Below are 26,296 nucleotides of genomic sequence, written 5' to 3' on the forward strand. Positions count from 1 at the left end.
TGAGTAAAGCTTGGCATATGGAGTCGGAGAGGGCTCGGTGGCTCGTTCTCCGAACTAGGTTAGAGAGGGCACTCTAAACCGAGGAGTTGGATCGGTCCGGTGATCGATCCAGGATATCTTCCCTCGATCGGTCCGGTGACCGATCGGGCGTGCTGAATCAGGCACTAATCCGATCGGTCCCGAGACCGATCAGAGGCAACGCACCTGCGAGGAAACCGTGGATCGGTCTGGCGACCGATCCATTTATTCGATGGCCGATCGAGCATAGATCGATGGCGGAGAAGCCCGATCGGTCTATGGACCGATCAGAGGTTCTGATCGGTCCACGCACCGATCGGGGCTTGATCGCGACACCGATCGGTCCTGGGACCGATCGGTGACAAACAAGCCTCGTGCGCTTAGGGCGATCGGTCCCGATCGGGTTCTAGCTGCGCGACGCAACGGCTAGTTTCTTCGCCGTCTTCTTCGCAGGTATAAAGGGGTCGAGGGCGACAGCTCTTCTTCCTTCTTCCTCTTGCTAAGTGCTGCGGTGCTTGAGCTTTGTTGAGCTCTTCTTCGCAAGCTTCGCGTGAGCTTCTCGACTAGGATATCCTGCTGTTGTAGGTGTTCTGAGGAGCTGCTGCTTCAACGAAATCCAGTCGGCGAGGAGGCAAGAAAACCTGTGTTTTTACATTCATTGTTCTTGTCTTCTTGTATTTCTTGTTGTATTCCTTTCTTGCTGTTGCAAGAATATTGTGGCGAGGTTTCTCCACCCACAAGGAGTATATTGTATTAGCCGGTTTTCCGGGGACTCATCCACCGACGGATTGATAGGCTTCGTCCACCTTACGGACACGCCGAGGAGTAGGAGTTTCATCTCCGAACCTCGTTACATCCTTGTGTTAAGGTTTGGTATTCTTCCTTTCGTTTCTATTTGTATTTTCCGCTGCGCTAACAAATTGTAGGAAGAAACGAGCGATTTGGGGCGGCTATTCACACCCCCCCTCTCTAGCCGAGTACGAAGGATCCTAACAGAATCTTCCTGGAGCTAAGGAGTTATTTCTTATCTATTAACTAAGGCAATCTAGATTCACTATATGCCTAATAAAAGCTAGTACATTTTTCACAACATAGCTCAAATGAAAGAAGGGGAATGATCATTATGAGGAGTTTATTGATTATTTTCCATTTTGAAGATGTTTATTATACAAACTTGCACTTCATTTATTTTGGATCTCCCTCCCTCACGTACATCTCTTTTACTATCAACTCAAAGAGTAAAGCATTGTTTACATGGAAAATAGGAAATTCTAATGAGTAATGGATTCTAATTAATATAATCAATAAAATTAAACTAAAGTTATTATAAATTTGTATAATAAATGTTAATCCTACTGATAATTAGTAAGTAGCTATATAGTGTTTGAATTTATCACATAAATGGTAGAGTTGAGTTTTGATTTTTGATTATAATTTTAAAAAAAATTAAAAATAGATTGGAGTCTCTCAATGAAAACACAAGACCGCATAAGAAAAACAAGGAAATCTTTACTTTTATCTTTGCTTGTCTCATTCTTTAAATATCCTTGTGATTCCTAATGGCTACAAGGAAATCTTGATCATTCTCTTAAAGATAATAGAGGGGTAAACAAATTAACCAAAGTGGGAAATAAGTTTACTTACATTATGACATTACCTTTCCTTTCATCTCTTCAAGGCAAGCTTCAACTTTGCACAAAACCCAATAAATATTAGAAGATCACTTCAACATAAACAGTGGAGTTTCATAGCTAGAAGAAGTAAGAAAATAAAATAAGATTAACCAAATAAATCTAGAGATATGGTCTTAATACATGGTTATCATAATAGATCAAAGACTTAGATAGCAAAAAAATCCTTATGTAATCAAAAATACATGTATCAAATGTTTATAACATAATAAAATTATTGACACGTATATAACTAAATTGCATAGATTAGTAATAGACAGATCAAAAATATAAAACATGGCATAAAATGCAAAGTAGCAAGGTAAAGTAAAAATTTAAAAGAAACTATAACAATAAGTGTAAAAAAAAATCTAATATAAAACTTACAATAATTTAACTAAGATTCACCACCATCGCCATCATCATGATCACCATCGTCACCGTCACCGGGAGGATTTTCACTTGGAGCAGAAATTAACTTGAAATGTCGTAAAATCAATTCTTGATTTTGGCCCGGATCCGGCGGCTTGTGGCTGCCGTGCATGGGTAGCCTCGACAAGGAGGAACCCTAGCTGGCGATCGTAGTCAGCCGCACGACAAGGCAAGGCCGCAGCTGTCGAGCGAGGGGAAAGAAGTGAGAATACACGCCAGAGATGAGGACCCGAAGCTTACCTGTTGGAGAGCGTGGAATCGTGGCCGGAGAGCAACGTCCACTCTCGCCGCGTGTGAAAAGAAGGAACAAGAGTCTGCTGGCGTGAAAGAGGGAAGAAAAAGTTAGCTCCCGTGACAAGAAGGAAGAGGAATAATCGGGGCTGTAATTAGGGCAAATTTGGGGACGAATTTTATTTCGTCCCCTGGTTCGTCCCTATTCTAGGACGAACTCCAAAGTTTGTCCCAGATCTGGGACGAATTTTGGAGTTCGTCCCAGATCTCTAATTTTATTAAATTACAAAAGTAAACAATAAAAATACGGATGCATGACCTAGACATCTCAGAATGACACGAAACCAGTTCTTATGCGTTCGTATCGATCTCCTGATCGCACTGATGGCCCCAAACATTTTTTCCACTCTATATTTTGGGGTTGATAATTTTTTTTTTCAAAAATTTAAATAATCATTTTCAAAAATTAAAAAACCTGAAAATATTAGCTAAAAAAATAATATCGTGTCATCATTATGATCATAAGATCGATACGAGCACATAGAAATTTGTTCCGCACCAATCAGAGTTCTATAGGTCAAGTTTTTATTTTTTGAAAGATTTTTTTCCTAATTTTCTAATATTTACAGTTTGGGACGAACTCCACAGTTCGTATCAGATCTGGGACGAACTTTGGAGTTCGTCCCAGATCTCTATTTTCTTAAAAATTAAAAATAAATTCTTTCGAAAATAAAAAACTAACCTAGAGAGCTCGGAATGACATGGAACAAATTTCCATGTGCTCGTATTGATCTCATGAACGCATTAGTGGCCTCAAACATTTTTTCAAAATCTTAACAAAAATAGATCAGAAATTTTCTAATATCAAAATGACTTTACCTTATTCAAAACAACTCTTATTTTTACCAAGTCATAGGTTCTATCAAATTGATATTTTCAATTTAATCATCACTAACTATATTGGGTTTTCGAGTTCACTAATGTGGTCATGATACGAGCGCATAGAAATTTGTTCCGCGCCATTCGGAGCTCTATAGGTCAAGTTTTTATTTTTTAAAAGATTTTTTTTACAATTTTCATATATTCACAGTTTGGGACGAACTCCAAAGTTCGTCCCAGATCTGGGACGAATTTTGGAGTTCGTCCCAGATCTCTAATTTTCTTAAATTACAAAAGTAAACAATAAAAATACGGATGCATGACCTAGACACCTCAGAATGACACGAAACCAGTTCCTATGCGTTCGTATCGATCTCCTGATCGCAATGATGGCCCCAAACATTTTTTCCACTCTATATTTTGGGGTTGATAAATTTTTTTATCAAAAATTTAAATAATCATTTTCAAAAATTAAAAACCCCGAAAATATTAGCTAAAAAAATAATATCGTGTCATCATTATGATCATAAGATCGATACGAGCGCATAGAAATTTGTTCCGCGCCAATCCGAGTTCTATAGGTCAAGTTTTTATTTTTTGAAAGATTTTTTTCCTAATTTTCTAATATTTACAGTTTGGGACGAACTCCACAGTTCGTCCTAGATCTGGGACGAACTTTGGAGTTCGTCCCAGATCTCTATTTTCTTAAAAATTAAAAATAAATTCTTTCGAAAATAAAAAACTAACCTAGAGAGCTCAGAATGACATGGAACAAATTTCCATGTGCTCGTATTGATCTCATGAACGCATTAGTGGCCTCAAACATTTTTTCAAAATCTTAACAAAAATAGATCAGAAATTTTCTAATATCAAAATGATTTTACCTTATTCAAAACAACTCTTATTTTTACCATGTCATAGGTTCTATCAAATTGATATTTTCAATTTAATCATCACTAACTATATTGGGTTTTCGAGTTCACTAATGTGGTCATGAGATCGATACGAGCGCATAGAAATTTGTTCCGCGCCATTCGGAGCTCTATAGGTCAAGTTTTTATTTTTTAAAAGATTTTTTTTACAATTTTCATATATTCACAGTTTGGGACGAACTCCAAAGTTCGTCCCAGATCTGGGACGAATTTTGGAGTTCATCCCAGATCTCTAATTTTCTTAAATTACAAAAGTAAACAATAAAAATACGGATGCATGACCTAGACACCTCAGAATGACACGAAACCAGTTCCTATGCGTTCGTATCGATCTCCTGATCGCAATGATGGCCCCAAACATTTTTTCCACTCTATATTTTGGGGTTGATAAATTTTTATCAAAATTTAAATAATCATTTTCAAAATTAAAAACCCGAAAATATTAGCTAAAAAAATAATATCGTGTCATCATTATGATCATAAGATCGATACGAAGCATAGAAATTTGTTCCGCGCCAATCCGAGTTCTATAGGTCAAGTTTTTATTTTTTGAAAGATTTTTTTCCTAATTTTCTAATATTTACAGTTTGGGACGAACTCCACAGTTCGTCCTAGATCTGGGACGAACTTTGGAGTTCGTCCCAGATCTCTATTTTCTTAAAAATTAAAAATAAATTCTTTCGAAAATAAAAAACTAACCTAGAGAGCTCAGAATGACATGGAACAAATTTCCATGTGCTCGTATTGATCTCATGAACGCATTAGTGGCCTCAAACATTTTTTCAAAATCTTAACAAAAATAGATCAGAAATTTTCTAATATCAAAATGACTTTACCTTATTCAAAACAACTCTTATTTTTACCATGTCATAGGTTCTATCAAATTGATATTTTCAATTTAATCATCACTAACTATATTAGGTTTTCGAGTTCACTAATGTGGTCATGAGATCGATACGAGCGCATAGAAATTTGTTCCGCGCCATTCGGAGCTCTATAGGTCAAGTTTTTATTTTTTAAAAGATTTTTTTTACAATTTTCATATATTCACAGTTTGGGACGAACTCCAAAGTTCGTCCCAGATCTGGGACGAATTTTGGAGTTCGTCCCAGATCTCTAATTTTCTTAAATTACAAAAGTAAACAATAAAAATACGGATGCATGACCTAGACACCTCAGAATGACACGAAACCAGTTCCTATGCGTTCGTATCGATCTCCTGATCGCAATGATGGCCCCAAACATTTTTTCCACTCTATATTTTGGGGTTGATAAATTTTTTTATCAAAAATTTAAATAATCATTTTCAAAAATTAAAAAACCAAAAATATTAGCTAAAAAAATAATATCGTGTCATCATTATGATCATAAGATCGATACGAGCGCATAGAAATTTGTTCCGTGCCAATCCGAGTTCTATAGGTCAAGTCTTTATTTTTTAAAAGATTTTTTTTTGAATTTTCATATATTCACAGTTTGGGACGAACTCCACAATTCGTCCCAGATCTGGGACGAATTCTGGAGTTCGTCCCAGATCTCTAATTTTTTTAAATTACAAAATTAAACAATAAAAATACGGATGCATGACCTAGACACCTCAGAATGACACGAAACCAGTTCCTTTGCGTTCGTATCGATCTCCTGATCGTAATGATGGCCCAAAACATTTTTTCCACTCTATATTTTGGGGTTGATAAATTTTTTTATCAAAAATTTAAATAATCATTTTCAAAAATTAAAAAACCCGAAAATATTACCTAAAAAAATAATATCGTGTCATCATTATGATCATAAGATCGATACGAGCGCATAGAAATTTGTTCCGCGCCAATCCGAGTTCTATAGGTCAAGTTTTTATTTTTTAAAAGATTTTTTTTAAATTTTCATATATTCACAGTTTGGGACGAACTCCAAAGTTCGTCCCAGATCTGGGACGAATTTTGGAGTTCGTCCCAGATCTCTATTTTTCTTAAATTACAAAATTAAACAATAAAAATACGGATGCATGACCTAGACACCTCAGAATGACACGAAACCAGTTCCTATGCGTTCGTATCGATCTCTTGATCGCAATGATGGCCCCAAACATTTTTTCCACTATATATGTTGGGGTTGATAAATTTTTTTATCAAAAATTTAAATAATTATTTTCAAAAATTAAAAAACCCGAAAATATTAGCTAAAAAAATAATATTGTGTCATCATTATGATCATAAGATCGATACGAATGCATAGAAATTTGTTTCGCGCCAATCCAAGTTCTATAGGTCAAGTTTTTATTTTTTGAAAGATTTTTTTCCTAATTTTCTAATATTTACAGTTTGGGACGAACTCCACAGTTCGTCCCAGATCTGGGACGAACTTTGGAGTTCGTCCCAGATCTATAATTTTATTAAATTATAAAAGTAAATAATAAGAATACGGATGCATGACCTAGACACCTCAGAATGACACGAAACCAATTCCTATGCGTTCGTATCGATCTCCTGATCGCATTGATGACCCCGGACATTTTTTCCACTATATCTTTTGGGGTTGATAAATTTTTTTATAAAAAATTAAAATAATCATTTTCGGAAATTAAAAAACTTGAAAATATTTGCTAAAAAAATAATTTCGTGCGATCATTATTATCATAAGATCGATACGAATGCATAGAAATTTATTCCGCGTTATTCGGAGCTCTATAGGTCTAGTTTTTATTTTTTGAAAGATTTTTTTTCTAATTTTTTAATATTTACAGTTTGGGACGAACTCCAGAGTTTGTCCCAGATCTGGGACGAATTTTGGAGTTCGTCCCAGATCTCTAATTTTCTTAAATTATAAAATTAAACAATAAAAATACGGATGCATGACCTAGACAACTCAGAATGACACGAAATTAGTTCCTATGCGTTCGTATCGATCACCTGATTGCAATGATGACCCTAAACATTTTTTCCACTCTATATTTTGGGGTTTAAAAATTTTTTATCAACAATTAAAATAATCATTTTCAAATTTTAAAAAACCCAAAAATATTAGTTAAAAAAATAATTTCGTGTCATCATTATGATCATAAGATCGATACGAATGCATAGAAATTTGTTCCGAGAAAAGAAAGCTTCTTGCGAATCATTCGCTACTTGTCTTAAAAACAGTAAATTAGGGACGAATTTGAAATTTCGTCCCTAAATTGCGTCAAATTTGGCGACAAATATTTATTCGTTGGCAATTAGCAACAAATCCAGAGATTTGTCGCAAAATTGCATAAATTTTCCAACGAAATTTAGATTTTGACGCTGATTGGCAACGAATTCTGCAACGAAAATATATTTGTTGTTAATATCCGACGAATTTATTTCGTTGCTATTTTAGTTGCTAATTAGCGACAAATTTGTTTTTCGTTGCAAATGCTGTTGCAAATTTGCAACGAATATTATTCGTTGCAAATTTTCGTCCCTAAATTATAGTTTTTTTGTAGTGAAGGAGAATGACAAGGGCAACAGAATAAAGCACAAGAATTTGAAGACCATATGGGATGAATCGTCGTCCTCCGAATGTGAGATCAAAGCTTACGCCGGACTAGCTCTACTGGCTAACCACCAAGAAAAAGATGGAAGTAGCTCAGAAATGAGCATCAATGAAGGGAGAGGATTATCAGAGGAAAACTCCGATGAAGGGGGAGGATTAGTTCACGAAGTAAGTGACGTACGTGCTCTTTTACCCGAACAATCTTTCAAATTTATCAAAATGCTTTCTAAAAATTTATGCAAATTAAAAAAAATGGAAATACCGTTTGAAAAGACAATTAGCCAAGGCATGACCATTATAATTATTTGATAGTTTAAAGTCAGAAAATGAAAAATTAAAAATAGAATTATTCAAACAAAATTCTGCATGCACAAATACCTATAATCATTCAAATGTTAAACCTATCAGTAGGCTAAAATGATATTTACGATTTAACAAGGGTCAACTTAGAAAAATCTCTAGAAGTTACATACTCCCCAAATTTTTAATTAACCCATTAGGAAGGAATCTATATTGGATTTTTAAATCGGATTTGGATTGAATTTTCTTTTGAGCTTTCAGAGAGAAAATTAAATGTTTAATTTCTTTAAGAGACTTTGTCTAGAAAGTGGTTGTCGCTCCAATAACCAAGAAGATCTAGTGTCTTGCTACAGTCTCAAAGCCAATTAATGAAATGAATGTTTAATAAACTAACTGTTAAGCATTTAAATTAACTAATGTTTTCAATGTTTATAAAAATTATATCAGAAATTATTTAGAAATTTTTTATTATTTCATCACTTATATTTTTTAACAGTTAGAAATTTTTGAGCTTACACCTTAATATTTTTCTGAACTTTTTTTTCCTTAGACTTTTTAATGAACCCCATTTTTTAATGTGATCAAAAGGGGGAGAAGGAAGAACAAGTCTAGGGGGAGGGTACTTGCAAAGTTTTTGCTTAGAAAATTTTTTACTTATAAATTGTTACTTGCAAATTTTTGCTTAGAAAATTTTTTCTTACTTGCAAATTTTTTCTTTGCAAAATTTTTTACTCGCAAATTTTTACTTAAAAATTTTTTTACTTGCAAATTTTTTTTACAAAAATTAAAACTATTTTTTTGTGGTTTACCCTAACTTAACTTGGATTTGGTCACATCATAAAGGGGGAGATTGTTAGAACCCCCGTGGTAGTTTTGATATGATCAACCAAGTTAAAGTTAAGTCCTGTGTATTTGATCCTTGTGTCTAAGTGTGCAGGAGCTTAGGAACACAAGAAGTTGAGCAGAAGACGCAACTAGTGAGAAGGATGGCACGGGAAGGGAGCCAACGGGCTCGATGCATCTGCGGGATGAGGTGGTGCGGAAGAGTACATTGGTGGATGAGAAGAGCGTACATAACATTTGAGGGACGAGAAGCCGGGGAGGAAGCCTGCTCGAGGAGAAGACCAAAAATTAGATTCGGGTGAGCCCTATTCCGGATGGACTAAATCAATTAGGCGATCGGAGCAGCAGAAAAGCTAAAAGGGAGCTGTGGAGAAACTGGAGGCGCCCTTAATAGGGATTAAAGGCGCCTCCATGCCTTTCAGTGGGAAGGCGCCTTCAATAGGGTTGAAGGCGCCTTCAACCCACCATGGAAGACACCTTCAGCCTTGATTGAAGGGGCCTTAGACCTGGCGGAGGTGAACATTGCTGAGGATAATGTTTTATCCTCGGCAGATAAAATTTCATTCCTTGAAGGCGCCTTGAACCTCTATTGAAGGCGCCTTCAAGCTACTGATAAGATTCTACAGGAGCTATAAAAAGACTCCTATACTTAGGAAATATGCATCAACTCCAATATTCATTCCCTAGCAGCTGTCTCAGTAATTAATGAGTGTAAGAGGCTTCTCCGCCTTCACCGAAGGAGATCTTTTAAAGCTTTTTCATTGTCCTTGGATTAACAACCACCTAGGTTGTAACCAAGTAAATCCTGTGCCTTGTTTTTTTGGTTGTTAATTTAATTTACTATTTTGTTGCCTTTAATTAGAGTTGAACGAATGGGAAGGATGTTGTTTATTGTTGATAGGCAATTCACCCTCTCTCTCTCTCTCTCACCGTCCACCAACTGCCCAACCGTTTTAGGCTAAAGGAAGTGAATAATTACAAAAATTAATGTGTTTAAAAGCGAGTTATCCATAAATGGATATACAAGGTAATAAAACCCTATATATATATACCCTGGTCACCCATCTGTGAGCATATGTTACACGTTGCATGTATAATATAATATATAAATATGTATAAATTAGTACCCTAAGCTCATGCAGTAGTGCAATGCAAGGGCGACACTCGAGAACCCTAACAACAAACTACTGTAATGAACTCTTGCTCATAAAAAAATTAATTTAATATCACACTTGATCTTAGCTAAAAAATAAAGAAAGCTATGCTTTCTAACATCGTTGACCCAAGATATTTATAAACTCTTCATTACTCATGGTGTTGTTAATACTAATATGTGGGATTATAGAGAACCATGATAATGCATATTTTTATATAAAATTACCAGAGAAAATTATTAATAAGCCTTAAACTTATTTTAAATGTGAAAGAAAAAAGGATATTAACGTAATTTTATTTTGGATTTCACCAAAATTAGTTATTAAAGGGTCAAGATGCTTTATATAATAGTAATATATATATATATATATATATATATAGAGAGAGAGAGAGAGAGAGAGAGAGAGAGAGAACCGTGCTTTGTTGTGGACGAAATATCGTGTGCTTGTATGTGTCACAGTGATGAAGGTGCTTGGATTCGATCTAGATGCTTGGATTCATTTTTTTATTATTTTTTAAATCAACCAGGTGCTTAGATTCAATTCAAGTGTCTGGATTCATTTTTTTATTTTTTAAATCAACATTTTCTTAAAAAATGGATACTATACCTTGTGAGCATCAAATTTTTTTATCTTGAATACTATAACCCAAGAGAGAAAATTGAACCCTAAAGGAAAAATTTTATTATCTTAAATTCATTATAACACAACCTCTAAATTCTAAATTCTTAAACCCTAAATACATATAATATACTCTATGAGCATATAAAATTTTTAATTTTAAACACTATAATTCAAAAGGAAACATGAACTCTAGAGGAAAAAATCTTATTGGCTCAAATTCATTATAACCTAATTTTTAAATCCTAAATACATATAAATATCCAAAATAAAAAAAAATACTGAATAAATCTAGATGCCTGGATTCATTTCAAGTTCTTGGACTAGTGTCGCGCACGGGCACGCGGTGAAAGGTCCGCAGCAGAGCACAACAGTGTGTGTATATATATATATATACAAAATCAAATGGTCGTCCATCATTTGTGTTTTCTTTATATGGGCACCACATGGGCCGACATTAGGAGGGTTGTTAATATAGCGGATCTATATTTTTTTATATGGGTGCCTAATTTCTGATTAAAGTCAAATTGGTGCCCCATTTAAAGCGACCCATCCAAAATACTCTTATATACTAAGAACTAGCTTTTACAATTGTAAAAGTTAACATCTAGTTTCTACAATGTGTAGAAGCTAGGTGTAAAACCTAGCAACTAATTTTTACAATATATTATCTAATCATTCACTATGTAGAAGTTAGTTATTAGTTTCTATAATAATGAATTTATATCACTTTGATTTTACTCCCTTGACACTTATTATATTTTAAATGAATATTATCTGATCATGTTCAATTTTGTAGAAGTTAATATGTAGCTTTTACTATATGTAAAAGTTCGTTACTAGCTTTTACAAAGATGACTTCATACACTCATTATAATTTAAATGAATATAATTTAATTATGATCTAACGAGTAGAAACTAGTATGTATATTCAATAATAGTGTTGAATTTATTTTGAGGATAAAATCACAAGAGATTCGCTCATTTAACTTTTTTTAGAAAAAAAAGGAACTAATATAATGTTTCTATTAATTTTAGTAGCCATTTTAATTTGTACCATGTATATATGGCTTAAGACAAAGGTTGAAATTTAAAAACTAAACATTACTAACCTAAAAGATATTGTATTGACTATTTTCCTATAATAATAATAATAATAATAATAATAATAATAATAATAATAATAATAATAATAATGTACGAATAAATATTATTTCATAGTTTAATAAAAAATAAACAAATTAATAAATAAAAGTTTATTATCGATTTATTAAAAAAACATTGTACATAAAAAATTCCTTTTTAAAAATGTTTCCTAAAAAATTCAATATTTAAATATTTGCATACTATATACTTAAATAGAAATGTTCCGTGACTTATTAATAATAATAATAATAATAATAATAATAATAATAATAATAATGAACGAATAAATATTATTTCATAGTTTAATAAAAAATCAATAAAATTAATAAATAAAAGTTTATTATCAATTTATTAAAAAAAATCATTGCACATAAAAAATTCCTTTTTAAAAATGTTTCCTAAAATATTTAATATTTAATATTTGCATACTATTTACTTAAATAGGAATGTTCCGTGACTTCATAATTATTGATTCTATATATATATAAAATTTTCCCAAATCAAAACAATTACTAAATAAAATCCTAATTCATAAATAGTAATAAAAGATGTGTGAAATCACAAATTTTGGTCAAAATTTTTAATTTTCTCATGGTAAAAAATAGTATTTATATAGCAACGAAAGGATGTGAAAGATACGATTTTGACGAGCCTCTTAAAGAAACCGAGCTGGTCCTGCTGTTCTTATCCCCATCGCAAACTAACGATTGTAGATCCAAGAAGAAGAGGATGATTTGAGGAAGAGATCGAGGGTCGAATCCGTCTTCTTCTAGATCTTGTTTGGATTCCCAACTCTTTCTTGGATCGAGGTATATTCGGTTATCTAATGCTGGATTCCGAGGGTGCTGCTTCGGCGCCGGAGTTCCCAGTCGGCCTCCGGGTGCTCCTCGTCGACGATGACCCCACCTGCCTTAAGATCCTCGACCGGATGCTCCGCAAATGCCTCTACCACGGTACGTTCTTCCGACCCCAGATGGAAAGATTGCTTTCTTTTTTTAGGTTTGGGGGTGAGGCTGATTCGTTAGAGTATTGGTGTTGCTGGTAGTGACGACTTGCTCCCAGGCGATGGCGGCGCTTAATATTTTACGAGCGAAGAAGGAGTGCTTCGATTTGGTGCTGTCCGATGTTTACATGCCCGATATGGACGGGTTCAAGTTGTTGGAGCATATCGGGTTGGAGATGGATCTCCCTGTCATCAGTAACCGATTTCCTCTCTCTTGTTTCTTCTTTATGTTCGATTTCAGTTCGAAAATACGTTTTTCGCTTGTCATGTTCCGGCAACAAATAGTTCCTATCTCTTCTCTCTTGGTTCGTTTTTATGTTCGATTTCAGCTCAAAAATCTTTTTTTTTTCTTTGTCATGTTCAGTCAGCAATTAATTCCAATCTTTTTGTCTCTAAGATGGATTTCGGCTGGAAGAGTTTTAGTTAAGATAACTCTGATTTGTAACCAATTAATTCTCTCTTGATTCATCTTTATGTTCAATTTCAGTTCAAAATACCTTTTTTCCCCTGTCATGTTCGCGTTTAGTTCGCCTCTTTTAATTTATCATCAATTACTGGTTCCTTTAAGTCATCTTTGAGTTCAATGTAATTCAAAAAAAGATTTTTTCTCCGTCGAGTTCAGAAAAAATTTAGTTCCCCTTTTTTTTTGATTAGTTTGATTTTGATTCCAATAGTACTAATATGATTCTATTTGATTGAGTTTGATTGTATCTGTTAACCTGTAGTGATGTCTGCGGATGACCATAAAGATGTTGTCATGAAGGGTGTCACACATGGTGCCTGTGATTATATCATAAAGCCTGTTCGGATGGAGTCACTGAAGAATATATGGCAGCATGTGGTGAGGAAGAAGAAAAATGAATCGAAGGAGTTGGATAACTCTGGGAGTCTTGACGATAATGATAGGCAGAGAGGGGTTGTGGATGAAGGAGACAATGCTTCCTCTGTGTGTGCAGGGAATTGGAAGAGTGTGAAGAGGAAAAAAGTGGAAGGGAAGGATGATGACGACGACGACGAGGCAGTGGAAGAGCATGAAGACCCTTCACATGCAAAGAAATCTAGGGTTGTATGGTCTGTTGATCTCCACCAAAAATTTGTGAATGCTGTCCATCATCTGGGCGTTGACAGTAAGTTCTTTCTTGTGTTGCTTTAGTTGGTCTATGCTTCATCTCCCTAATTCCTTTCTTAATTTGAAATTCTTGGTTTCTGGATTATGAAATCTGTATGGAAAATGGTACAAGATCGATATTAGAGTTTGTTAGACAGTATAATTAGAGTTTTGGAGCTTGTTTGTGTTGTTTTTTAGTTGATATGTTGATTGAATCACTGTTATTTGTCATTTGAGAATGCTTCCAGTCATTGGATCGATACTTAGTGTATATGCTTTCTCTATGTTTAGAGGCTGTTCCTAAGAAAATTCTCGAGTTGATGAGTGTAGCTGGACTTACCAGGGAAAATGTTGCAAGTCACTTGCAGGTATGCTTACTTTTGAGGTTTAGTCAGTTGCTTTTAAACTCTTATTGTTTTCCCTGAATGATCAACTCATCTGTAGTCATTTCTGAATCCCCTGACTAGACTGAAGAAGCTAATGAATCAGTGCAATCTATTGCTTTGTGATTATTAACTTGTATTATATAGTTTTATTCTTGATTCTTTTGTAATGCTAGAATACTCTCTGCTAAGTAATGCTTAGAGAACAGCTGCGTGATTAGTACTTTGTTAAATTGGCACTAAGCTTAAAAGCTATAATAAAATCTCAGATTCAGTTGTCAAACAGATAGTTGAAAATTGAGAGTAAGACATAATAGAATAAAGAAAATCAAAACAAGGTGCAAGTTTAGTACTAACTGGGATGTTGAGCCAATATTTTTTGATAAAAACACAAAATTTATTCCTTTTTTGTCAAAATTGTTCTACTCTTCATTCTCATTCCTCTTTTCTTCTGCCCTCCTCTTTCTTCATACGCGATCCTATTTCTTGTTACCATTGGAAGCAATGTTGCCTAAATTAGTGGTGGCACTGCACAACCAATGCCACCAACATCTAGGGTGACTAAACACTCTTCATCAACTCATAAATCTCTATCAATGACTAAGCCAGTGTCATTTTGCTTCCCAGTGTCATTTTGCTTCCACTTAAGAGACAACATCTTCTTCGTGAATGCACAAAGTCTCACTTAGTCTAAAATCACCAATAACTGAGGGCATATCAAGTCCATTGTTGGCGGAGATGTTACATGAATATAGTCCCTTCAGAATCAACTTTATAGGATTTGATTCAACATGAATATGGTTCTAAAAAATTGATATTAGAGCCAATCCACCTTTTGGGAGTGAGAGTGTCTTTCTTCACCCTCTTTAAGACCTTCCTTAGGAGACAACCGTAGCTTCTTGTATCCAATAAAGTTAAAATTTGTCAGATAATCTTGATTTTGCCTATATGATTCTTATATTACTTAAATCAAATTCTTTGTTGCCACCACTTGCATGAGTGGGGCATGCTTCTGCCTTACCTTTAGTAATTGACTATTCTTTAAATGAAGCCTTTGGCAGAATCAACAGTGCCATTTTTCCATTTCCAACTCAACCTTGGACAATTCTTTTGTTGTTCGTCTTTGTTAATCCTAAAATGCAAATCCATGTTACTATCTCCTGTCAACTTCAGCAAGATTTCGCTTACCACCTAAAAGTCATAGTGTTCTCTATTAATGACATTGAATGCTTCAGAGTTCTTGCTTCCATATCCTACAAAAATAGGTTCACAAATTATAATGAATGAGAGAAGTCACAAGACATTTAAGAGTAGATGCTGTAGTTATAGTTGTGTACTGACTTTTTAAATTTTGAATTCAGGTTTTCTATGCTAAAATCAGTTTTCCATGCTGAAATAATTGTTGATTTGGTTCTACTACTGCACTTTCTAGTTTTCACCTTATTTGGTTCTTTATTTTTTTTTATCATTTTTTCTCTATGCTGCTTCTCTAAGCACTGATTATTGCTATTTGGTATATGAATAGAAATATCGCCTATATTTGAGAAGAGTAAGTATGCCACAGTATCAGGGAAGACTAGATTCATTTGCAAGTTGCCAGGATTCATCTTATGGTCCAGTGGGTTTGATCGACAGTTTTAATGTTCACGGTCTTGCTGTTTCTACTCAGATTCCCCTACAAAACCGAACATCAATACACCCAGGACCGAGAAGTAACACAAATGTTGGCATCGGTGCGTCGACTGTTGGTCAATTAGGTCTCATTGCTTCTGGTGCACCACCAAACATGGTTTTCCCATCTGTTCAGCAAATGAATAAACAGATGAGCAACACTCGTGGATCCTCTAGCAACATTCAATCAAGCCAATTAGGGCAGACACCCTCAGTAGTTCAACCATATGGGAGCATGAGTTTACAGTTTGGGGAAGAAATGCCGAATTTTCTTACATCTTCACAAACATCAAACTTCTCGCTGCCCGGAGGCACTATGAGTGAACAAATGAACAAGTCATTAACAATGCAGCAGACTCACAATTTGCCACAATTTTCTTTCTCTCAGCCAAGGAGCAATATCAGTATCCTACATTCAAGTGGGCAATTATTGAATAATAATGCAAGTAATAGTTCTAGGTTTTCATCAGCTTTAATGCAGCAAACATCTTCGAATGAGAGCTCAAATCATATTTTAGGAAGGCTGGGCATTACTACAAATATTACATCCTCGCCTGCCAACTACATGAAGTCCTCGTTTAGTTCCTTTCCTCAGGACCTCTATGTCGATGCACAGAGCAGCTTCATGAATGAACTATCTGGAAATTCCTATCCTTCTGCAAGTTGCATTGGAGTTTCACCACAGACGACAAGTTTCCAGTTGCTCGGTAGCAATCATGACTTGAAAGGAAAAATCAAAATGTTCCAGGTTTCAATTCCATCAATGAACATCAAAACAGAAGCCATGAGTGGAAGTTGCAAAGTGTTAATATTCCATACCAAACAGATCATATTGCTGACTTTGAACAAAGCAATATACTGTCTCAGTCGTCGTTAATGAGTCATCACAATACAGTTGCTACTGTGTCTAATAGAGATAACAATAGCAGTGTCACAGTTAAAGAAGAAATAATATCACTGTCAAATGATATTGATGTTGAGAAAACAACCAGTTTTGCTCAGCACAAAAATGCAAATATAGATGATGACTCCATCAGATTACATTATGGAGTTGGTCCAGACATGAGTTATCAAGATGTGTTGCTCGATGACATACAAAATGAGCTCATGACTGTTGTCGGAAACCAGGTTAGTTTCATGTACCGCCCACTTGGCGCTTCTATTTCTATTGATTTAGAACATCAACAATCATATTCTTGAATTCATATTTAGCAAAAAGTTTGAAGAAATTTCTATGGAACCATGCAAGTGCCCATTTAAATTAGAAGATTTTGGAATATTTTCTGTTTTAAGATCTCCTTGCATTTATCAGAACTCTTTTCATGCAGGATCCATGCTGATTACGAGTTAACGAGATGCATGTCCTCTTTTCATAGGACAATGTAAGTGTGAATCTTTCGTGACCCATTCTGAATTTAAACTATTCTTAAATCTGTGAGTAGAAAAAATAATAAACTTTTACAAGTATTTTGCTTCATAAAAGTTTTGGTTCATTGTGTAATATAATTAGTTAACTTTTAAAGAATCTTGTTAAAAGATTTAGTTTTCTTACAAAGAGTACTCAATTTAAAGCGCAATATAAACTGCTAGGAACATCAAGTCATTATAGTACTGCAAGTAAAGGCTTTTAAGTTATCCAATCTCGAAAAATATTAGCGTTGGTTGTATTTAGTCAACATTTTTATCATCATCATCAAGCCATAATTGTCTCAACTATTTGGATCAACGCCATAAATCTTATCTTTCAATTGTTATTTGTGCAAGACCTTGTCATTAGTCAATATTCAAATCATTGAATCATTTCTTATTATATTGTCTCTTCTTTGTTTTCATCTCTCTATGCTTTATGCCTTCTACCTAATTAGATTTAACTCTAATAATTATAGAGTCTATTAATCGCCGTTGGCTTATTCATACCAACTGAAATTGAAACTATTACTAAAAAAGGACTGCCAAAACTGAACTTGAAACTTCATTATATGCTGGAGCAAGTGTTTTACTCAATTCTCATCTATAAAATATCCTGTAAATGTATTGAATTCTCGCGGCTCACTGCAATTGTTGGTTTGGTTTGCAGCAGCAGGAAAGAACAGGAAATACTGATTCTATGTTTGACTATTCAGTGTAGTTAGAGTTCCAACATCACCCAACAGATCAGAAAATTCTTGAAGTTGATTCAGATTATCACACAAAACAAATAAATAGTGATGGAAAAGAAAGCGTCTGAGGACCTTCTCTTCTGCAAATCTATCCACAAAGTGGTCTCATCAGCAAATTATTTGTACAGATGAACTTAATCTGCCAAGTTTTGATTTTTGTTTTTATTTTTATTTTTAGTTCAATCTAACGAGACATGTTCATTAAATGGTGCATTAGTTTGTTCTTTTATGAGCTTGCCTTTATATATCTCCTAAATCACTTTAGCTTTGGAAGGTGTTATTTTATTTTGTTTTATTTTTAGCTCCAATAGTTGTGTATGGGTTCTATTTCATGAGTGAGAATATAGTTGTGCTAGTGTTTCTCTACATTTTGTTTTTGACATCTAGTTGTTTCCAATTTTGCAATGAGAATTTTTACGATTTAAGATGTTATGTTAATATGAAAGCTGACGGGAAGCTTTAGATCAACAGTAAAATTGTTACAGTAAAATTGTTACTCTGTGATTAGGTGGTGATGGTCACGGGTTTGCGGAAACATCCTATCCGGTAGGATATTATTGTATACCATAAACTCTTCTTGGGATCTATTGTCATAATGACCATAAATGTGTATATTATTACAAATAATTGTTTGTTCTAATCATTAATGAATTAGATTCATACAACTTTCAATTAAAAGTTGGGGATTTAAATCCATATAACGGCATCAACCTTGATAAGAAAGTCTTGAAATCATAATCTATACATTATTAATTTAATTTACCGAAAATTTATTACTAACCTCACAAATACTTTTATAATTTTTTTTTTCCAAAAAAAAAATATTTGACATCAGCTTCCTTCAAATAACCAAATATGTACGCTACCTTACAATATTAAACTATATAAAGCATTATAAAGTTAATTATTCTTATATTTTTAACAATAAAGCTAGTTTATGGTTTAAGATTAATTTAAATAAATCAAATTATACCATCCATTATATATTTAGGTATTTTTTAAAACTATAATCTATATATTGAATCCACGAATAATATAATTAAGTTGACACGTTAGAGAATTAAAGTTTAGGAGGTGGTATAAATATAAATCGACCTAAAATTATGGTATGCACATGCAACATGTGATCTTGTGTTGGTTACCAGCTCACTGGGCCTCTAAACTCTCTCTTTTGTATTTTGGTTGATTTTGACCCTCCGTTAATATAATAAATTAATAATCTTAACTATTCTCATTAATTATTTTTGGATGAGTTTTTCATCAGTTAATAGAATAAATCTTTCCTCAGCTAGAAGAATAAATAGGGAAGCGTGGTCCACTCAGAAATTTATTTTTTCTTATTGCACTTTTTATTTTTGGAGTAAAAATCCTATAAATATATTATATCTAGAGATCGAATCGTGAGGGGAGAAGGCGACGGCAGAGGCGGAGCTGCATGCATTTGTTGCAAGCTTCAGATCGAACACGAGGGACAAATTTGATGAGAAAAGGATTTTTTTTTTTAAAAAAAAGGACAAACAAAGAGAGGAGTTATCGCCGGACGGCGGCGGCGACGAGGGACTTGTAAATCTCGACGATGACCTTCTCGTCGTCGTACTCCTTGAGCTGCGGGGGCCGCGCCATCAAGCGGGGGGCGGTGGAGATTGGAGCGGCGCGGGCGAAGCCCAGCATCATCCGCACGTAGGCGTCGCGGACGCGCGCGATCAGCCGCCTGGGCGAGGCGGCGCCGGCGCGGAGGAAGGACATGCGCGGCGCCGCCTTCATTATTCTCCACGACCAGCTGCTTCCGGAGCCGCGTCGCGCGGCGGGGCCGCCTCGGCCGAGATCCGCCGCAGGGAGACTGCGCCGGCGGCGACCGGCGGCGCAGGCTCTCTGCTTCCAGTAGCCTTGGAGGCCGCCTTTGTAGGAGGACGAAGAAGAGTCCATCTCTCTCTCGTTGGCTTGATCTCCTATTCTTGTTGATCCGGTGGAGCATTTAAAGAGTCGGGAATCGGGCGGTGGTTGGGAGGCGGAGGAAGAGCTTTTCCCATTGAATGGGGCGGTGGTTTGTCGGGTCACGGCGTTCGATCGAGTCTCGAAGTTCTTTTTGCTCGCCAACGAGTTTATCGGCGGACCGGCCTGAGCAGGCGGATTAAACCGGTTCGGTCGACTAAAAAATCGAATTGGGAGGCATTAATGGGAACCAGAGGAGGATGTCTGGCTGGGCCGGATTTTGGACTATCAGACCGGCAGGAGACGATGGATTCAACCGATTGAATCGGAAATGGTTGAACACGAAGGCATGTGGGGAAGGAGGGTTCACAGTCCATGTGTAGTCGAACCGGACTTTGAACCGAATCTATTTGAAAATCTGGACTTTGAACCGAATGTATTTGAAAATCTGATATCCGAGATTGAGATTGGAATGGCAGAGGATATTGAGAAATCTTACAGACCTGGGTATGAGGACTTTTAAATTTGAATATTTTTATTTTAAATAAATAAAAATAATTATAAGAAAGTTGATATATTATATAATAAAAAATAAATATCTAAATTTAAATAAAATAATTCCTTTACTCAAAATTTTACATTTTAGATAGAGAATTTAAGTAGATCCTCTTAATTTTTATCTTTAATTTTTTAAAAAAATATTTTAAGAATTTGATCAATAGGGATAAAAATTTGAAAGAATAAATCTAATTTAAATCAGACTCATTAACATTCCTAAAGAAAATAATGAATTATACTTCCCAAGACAATGATAGATTAGACCCTAAATCAAACACAGCAGCGCACTCTAAAAATTTGAACTCAATAATTGGATTTAGAAAAACGGATTACACGATGAACAATTCATTTTCTATTGAATCTTCATCTAAACAAAGAAATTTCTCACAAAATATTATATGAAGAATTCATTTACATCAAAACTAGAACTTTAAGATAAATTTTATTACGGAACAGAGCTCCAAATCAGCATCGCATAATTTATTTCCGATTTTATTAGGGACCACAAGAAGATATAAGGTTACAGACCACTAACAAAAACAGCAAGAGTCGAAGATCATGATGGAATGAATATGGAAAACGGCAGCAAACAATCTGAAAATTTACAGCCTACTTTTCTTCACTGGTCCCATGGCCTTGGCCTTTTCCCGCAGTTCGTTCTTCTTAATCTTCCCAGTCGCCGTCTTCGGCAACGGCCCGAAGACGACGGATTTGGGGACCCAGTAGGCCGGCATTTTTGCACGGCAGAACTTGATGATGCTCTCTGCCAGTGCCTGCTCGTTCGAAGAGTCGACGCCGTCCTTCAGGGTTACAAATGCACATGGTGACTCCCCCCACTGCTCGTCCGGTCGGGCCACCACCGAGACCTCAAGTATCGCAGGATGCATGTACATAAGGCTCTCCACCTCCAAGCTACTGATGTTCTCGCCCCCTGAGATGATAATATCCTTCGCGCGATCTTTGACTTCTATGTATCCGTCTGGATGCTTCACGCCTATGTCACCGGAATGGTACCAACCACCAGCGAAGGTCTCGGCGTTGGCCTTTGGGTTCTTTAGGTAACCCTTCATGACAAGGTTCCCTCGCATGACAATTTCGCCGAGAGTGGCACCATCTGCAGGGACCGGCTCCATGGTTTTCAAGTTAACGACGTCAAGGCCTTCTAGGCCAACATAGCGGACGCCTTGGCGGGAATGGAGGCGTGTCCGTTCATCAAGCGGAAGCTGATCCCATTCAGGCTTCCATGCACAAAGAACCGACGGACCGAATGTCTCTGACAAGCCATACGTGTGGGTGACTCGGAAACCAAGTTTGGTCATATCTGCGAGGAGCGATGGCGGCGGAGCAGCACCGGCAGTGTTGACATTCACAACTCGCGGGAGAGGCAAAATAGTGTCGCTTGGAGGGGCATTGACGATCGAATTTAAGACGACAGGAGCAGCACAAAAGTAGGAGACGCCTTGATGGGCTATCGCGGAGTAAACAGCCTTGGGTGTCACCTAAAACAATCAAACAGTAGGCAGAAACAAATGAAGGAAAGTGCAGAGTGTAACTAAACTAATCACATAGAATTAGATGAAGCATGAAATTCATGATCATGAAATGCAGAGTGAATAAGAAGATTGCAAATGCACCTGGCGTAGGCATATACTCGTCCCACAAAGTGCGGCCAGGGTCCAAGCATAACACCACCCGTTGCAGTGAAACATCGGCAAAGTCCATAAGTAGATGGCTCCTTCGGTCATATTCCATATCAAAGCGCAACTGAGAGCCATTAGATAAGCTCCCCGGTGATGCAGCACCACTCCCTTAGGGCTGGAAGTGGTGCCAGAAGTGTAACCCAGGGCGATGCTGTGCCACTCGTCCTTCGGAGGCTTCCAGGCAAAATCAGGGTCCCCGGACCCTAGGAATTTCTCGTACTCGATCGCACCTTTTCCAATAGCATATTTGAGAGAGCTAGGATCGCATGTTTCATCGCCGACCACAATAAGAATAGGAGGCTTGAATGCTGCTTTCTTTTCATCAGCGATGATCTTAAGAGCTTCCTCGGCTAGTGTGAAGAACTCCTGGTCGACTATGACAACAGATGCAGAAGAATGACCCAGCAAAAATGCAATAGTGGCAGCATTTAGCCGAATGTTAATGGTGTTCAATACTGCCCCGGCCATTGGAATGCCGAAATGAGCTTCGTAAATTGCTGGGATGTTGGGTGCAATTACAGCTACCTGAGAAGGATATGAGAACAAGTAATGATTAGACCACAAAAACTATTATTTAACATTTGAGTTCAATCTTCTGTGCTGCTTAAGATGTCATGGTAGACATCAGCTTATTATCAAGCTCCCTATAAAAAACTTTATATACCATAATCTATCCATAAAACTAATAAAACTTTTTTTCCTTTCAATAAAACATATGCAAGATTTTTTTTTTAAATCTTTCTAAGAGAAATTATAGCAGTACAAATCAACCAAATAAAGGTGAAACCCTCAAGAATATAATAATTTTAAGAATGAAAATTTTCTAAAATACTAAGTTGTAACTCTCTACAAGTTAGATGTAATGTAATTCCTTGGATTTCACATTCTAAGAGGCTAAGGGTCAAGCAAATGAAGATTGTTGGATGAAGAAGAAAATTCAACAGCTATTCATTAGATGATCGAATACTCCAAAGTTACATTGTCATGTTAATTGACTAGAAACGGGGCTATATTCATACTAAGATTTCTTCCAAACAAGATACGATATAATCTAACATCCCTACACAGTCAAACTAAGTCAAGATTGAATGATGAACCAATAGCAGTATAATCAGTGATAAGTAAGCCCGACTACATCATATATGAAACCTTATTTGTGATAATTAAATTTCATAGTACATAATCATTTGATTTCATTCCCTCATTCAAGATTCCAAATAAACATGATTTATCCCTTCTCTCCTCCTCCTTTTCCCCCTTGATCCCTCCTTCCATACAAACATAATTTAAAGCTCAATGAGATAATCTAGAAAAGAAAGTATATCTCAATTGTCTAGCTTCAAGTTGCTCTGCATCTAGATGCAGAGAGAGTCATAGATACAAAGTGCAAGAACCCACATATTTCATGCAAATAGATAAAAAAGACAAACTATGACCGCATCTTACAAGAGATAAGCCTACCTGTCACTTAACTAGAAATCACATTTTTGGACTAATTCAAGCCGTAATTTTGATAAACATAGTATAATATATATACATACATACATACATATATCAGATATACAATATACTTTTTTAATCATGTAAGATCAAGCTTGTTATGGAATTACATGTAAATATGCAAGTGCTCAGCCTAGAACAGAATATTCCTTGTAAAAGGTTTATGAGGATAAGGAAAGAGCCCCCTTAAGCACTAGCTCTCTCCACATGCATCATTCATGGTGCATACCCTTCTCTCTTTGCGTGTGTCAGCCTACAGGGATCTCAAGAGGGATTAGTCCTCAAGTGACTTTTAAGGCTCTATTTTTGTCAAAATGCCCCCAACTTTTTCACTTTACTATTAAAATGCCATTTTAAAACTGAAATACATATTTTTCCTTCTAAATTATCACATAAATCACTCACTTATTAGTTGAGTGATGCATTTTGATATTAATGAAATCTTATGTGCCATTCTTAAACAGTTGTCCAACTTTGGGAGCATTTTGAAAATTATCCTGAAGGACTCCTTTACCAAAAAAACAACCAAATAAGGCCCTCTATTATGAAAATTGAAATATACCCTTATCCTTGTAGGACAAACAGAGCAATTCCAAAATTAATTTCAAATTATAAATTAAAATGTTGAATTTTAAATGTATGACCTATTGAATAACAAAAATTAAATTCAACTAGATACAAGAATTCCATAGGTCATAAATATTTTGGGCCCTAGAAGTTTCTAAAAATAGAAATTACGTGCATCCAAGTTCATCCTTCAAATATAAATTACATCCTTGAATGTCAAGATAGCCATACCTAACCTCGAAGGATCCTCTAGAAGATAATATACAGGGCACAGCAAATAGAGAACTTTAAAGACTTCAAAAACTGAACCATATAAAAATAAGTAGAATGGACAGTTAATCAAGATAAAACATATGAATTATTCACTATCCAAAAAGAAAACGTAAGTCTCTGGATTCAAAGCTTAATATCAGGGCGCGTTCAATCTGCAATAGTCAGCTGAGTAATTAAAGGAGATGAAGGCAGCAAAGATCCCAAATTGCAAGGAATCAATAGGGAAAGGTCGTAAAGGGTGAAATAAAATTAAATCAGAAATCAACACAAACGCGAATCTTGATGTGCTCTAAGCACAATCGCCACCGGTAATCAGCAGACCAAAAGGAAAAGTAATCCTCAGAGAATGGAAATACGAATCGTCCATTAGCCAACACGAAGAAATGGAAGATCGAAAGTAGCAAGATCCAGAGTTAAATCTTGGGGTTTTTTAAAAAAAAAAAAAACCAGTAAAGGGTGTTATGACAGAGAAATCGCAAATTTAAAAGAATAAATAAGGGTATACTGTGAAGAATGAAGAGATTAAACAATAAATCCATGCTTATCGCGAATCTAAAGGCGAGCGGACGAGAAATCGAAGAGAGTTATAGGAGGAAGTGAGTCACCGTCTTGCCGTGGCCGATCGAGCGAGAGTGCAGGGCGGAGGCGAAGCGGCGGCACCGCCGGTAGGTCTCTGCCCAGGTGAAGCGGCGGGAGCCGTGGACGACGGAGAGGCGGTTCGGGTGGACGAGGGCGGCGCGGTCAAGGAACCAGAGCGGCGTGAGAGCCGTGTGGTTGGCCTCGTTCCTGGGAAGGTCGTCGATGTCCGCCTCCGCCATTTCCCCTGCTCTCTCTCTCTCTCCTCTCTCTCTCTCTCTCTCTCGGAGTGGCGAAAAAATGGGAACCGGCGTAGTGGAAGTCGGCGCTCAGTCGTCATTTATAGACGAACCAGGGACACTAGGGATGGACACGTGCCGGTAAGGTCTCCGGTCGATGGAAGTTCTCATGCACTAATATTAAAGCCATTACTTTTGCTGGCCAGACCCTAATTATCAGAAATTATTTAAAGCATCCCAAACTATTTTTTTTTTACCAAAAACGCTCTCTAAATAAAACTATTCCTATCTTCTTACTTCTCTTTCGCTTGTTTTTTTTTTCCTACTGTCACTTCGTCCCATCCGTTTCGTCCCATCTCCAATCGTGTGATCAGTTAGGAGGTTTAATGCCGCTTTCGAATTCTCATAGCTCTAAAATTGCCTATCAAATTTCCTCTCAACGACAATAGTGTGATTTTAAGATACAAATATAAAAAGAGAGGGATGATTGCAATTACTATGGAGTACAAGAATTGGAGCGATAGGAGACGAAGCAATTTGTCCATTCAGTGAGGTAAGGACTTATTTGAGAAAAATATAACTTTGAGCCCTTTTAAAAAATTAATTGTAATTAGATCTCGCACTGCATTATTGTTCCCGATTGCGATTGTATTGTGCTGTCAAACAAAAAAAACCAAACAGGAAACACTTTTTATCAGCCAATAGATTACGCTCAGTGTTATATTATTTAGCTATGGGTCCCACGTTTGACCAATTAAGCTAGGTGATTCATCACGATAGGCTTGATTCATTACAAATTTATCAAGTCGTAATAATCTGATATATCATACAAATATTTTATATATATAGAAAATATGAATATTAATTTATTAAAATAAAAAATAACGA

The 26,296-nt window shown here is 35.9% G+C and overlaps 3 protein-coding genes and 1 pseudogene across 6 annotated transcripts; 1 reads left to right on the forward strand and 3 right to left on the reverse strand.

Annotated features, from left to right (window-relative positions):
• Positions 1–9,936: 9,936 nt before the first annotated feature.
• On the reverse strand, positions 9,937–10,081 carry LOC121999043 (annotated as a pseudogene).
• Positions 10,082–12,382: 2,301 nt separating this feature from the next.
• LOC121997659 (two-component response regulator ARR2-like) lies at positions 12,383–18,429 on the forward strand. 4 transcript variants are annotated; one of them, XM_042552189.1, is made up of 7 exons: positions 12,383–12,692; positions 12,785–12,937; positions 13,468–13,869; positions 14,142–14,218; positions 15,759–17,032; positions 17,233–17,286; positions 17,982–18,429. In XM_042552189.1, exons 1-5 carry the CDS (start codon positions 12,566–12,568, stop codon positions 16,779–16,781), a joined length of 1,782 nt encoding a protein of 593 aa, XP_042408123.1. In that variant the 5' UTR covers positions 12,383–12,565; the 3' UTR covers positions 16,782–17,032; positions 17,233–17,286; positions 17,982–18,429. The 4 variants fall into 4 exon arrangements, with proteins under 4 accessions (XP_042408123.1, XP_042408124.1, XP_042408125.1 ...); XM_042552190.1 differs by having other exon boundaries at positions 17,985–18,429; XM_042552191.1 differs by having other exon boundaries at positions 18,028–18,429.
• A 1,164-nt stretch (positions 18,430–19,593) lies between these two features.
• On the reverse strand, positions 19,594–20,372 carry LOC121995208. The gene is made up of 2 exons (XM_042549010.1): positions 20,290–20,372; positions 19,594–20,212 (listed from the first exon to the last, which is right to left on the reverse strand). Exons 1-2 carry the CDS (start codon positions 20,370–20,372, stop codon positions 19,594–19,596), a joined length of 702 nt encoding a protein of 233 aa, XP_042404944.1.
• Positions 20,373–21,024: 652 nt separating this feature from the next.
• LOC121997660 (acetate--CoA ligase CCL3-like) lies at positions 21,025–25,486 on the reverse strand. Its single transcript, XM_042552193.1, has 3 exons — positions 25,199–25,486; positions 22,188–22,778; positions 21,025–22,052 (listed from the first exon to the last, which is right to left on the reverse strand). Exons 1-3 carry the CDS (start codon positions 25,409–25,411, stop codon positions 21,156–21,158), a joined length of 1,701 nt encoding a protein of 566 aa, XP_042408127.1. The 5' UTR covers positions 25,412–25,486; the 3' UTR covers positions 21,025–21,155.
• Between the last annotated feature and the right edge of the window lie 810 nt (positions 25,487–26,296).

The sequence above is a fragment of the Zingiber officinale genome, chromosome 6A (assembly GCF_018446385.1).
Source record: "Zingiber officinale cultivar Zhangliang chromosome 6A, Zo_v1.1, whole genome shotgun sequence".
Taxonomy (NCBI): Eukaryota; Viridiplantae; Streptophyta; class Magnoliopsida; order Zingiberales; family Zingiberaceae; genus Zingiber; species Zingiber officinale.

Excerpts from the sequence above, each read along its gene's own strand:
- LOC121997659 (XM_042552189.1), top strand. The coding sequence starts at position 12,566 with ATGCTGGATTCCGAGGGTGCTGCTTCGGCGCCGGAGTTCCCAGTCGGC. Across the intron at positions 12,693-12,784 it reads CCGCAAATGCCTCTACCACG|TGACGACTTGCTCCCAGGCG; the intron begins GTACGTTCTTCC and ends TGTTGCTGGTAG. Across the intron at positions 14,219-15,758 it reads ATGTTGCAAGTCACTTGCAG|AAATATCGCCTATATTTGAG; the intron begins GTATGCTTACTT and ends GTATATGAATAG.
- LOC121995208 (XM_042549010.1), bottom strand. The coding sequence starts at position 20,372 with ATGGACTGTGAACCCTCCTTCCCCACATGCCTTCGTGTTCAACCATTT. Across the intron at positions 20,213-20,289 it reads GAATCCATCGTCTCCTGCCG|TCGACCGAACCGGTTTAATC; the intron begins GTCTGATAGTCC and ends TCGATTTTTTAG.
- LOC121997660 (XM_042552193.1), bottom strand. The coding sequence starts at position 25,411 with ATGGCGGAGGCGGACATCGACGACCTTCCCAGGAACGAGGCCAACCAC. Across the intron at positions 22,779-25,198 it reads CGATCGGCCACGGCAAGACG|GTAGCTGTAATTGCACCCAA; the intron begins GTGACTCACTTC and ends TATCCTTCTCAG. Across the intron at positions 22,053-22,187 it reads CGAGTATATGCCTACGCCAG|GTGACACCCAAGGCTGTTTA; the intron begins GTGCATTTGCAA and ends TGATTGTTTTAG.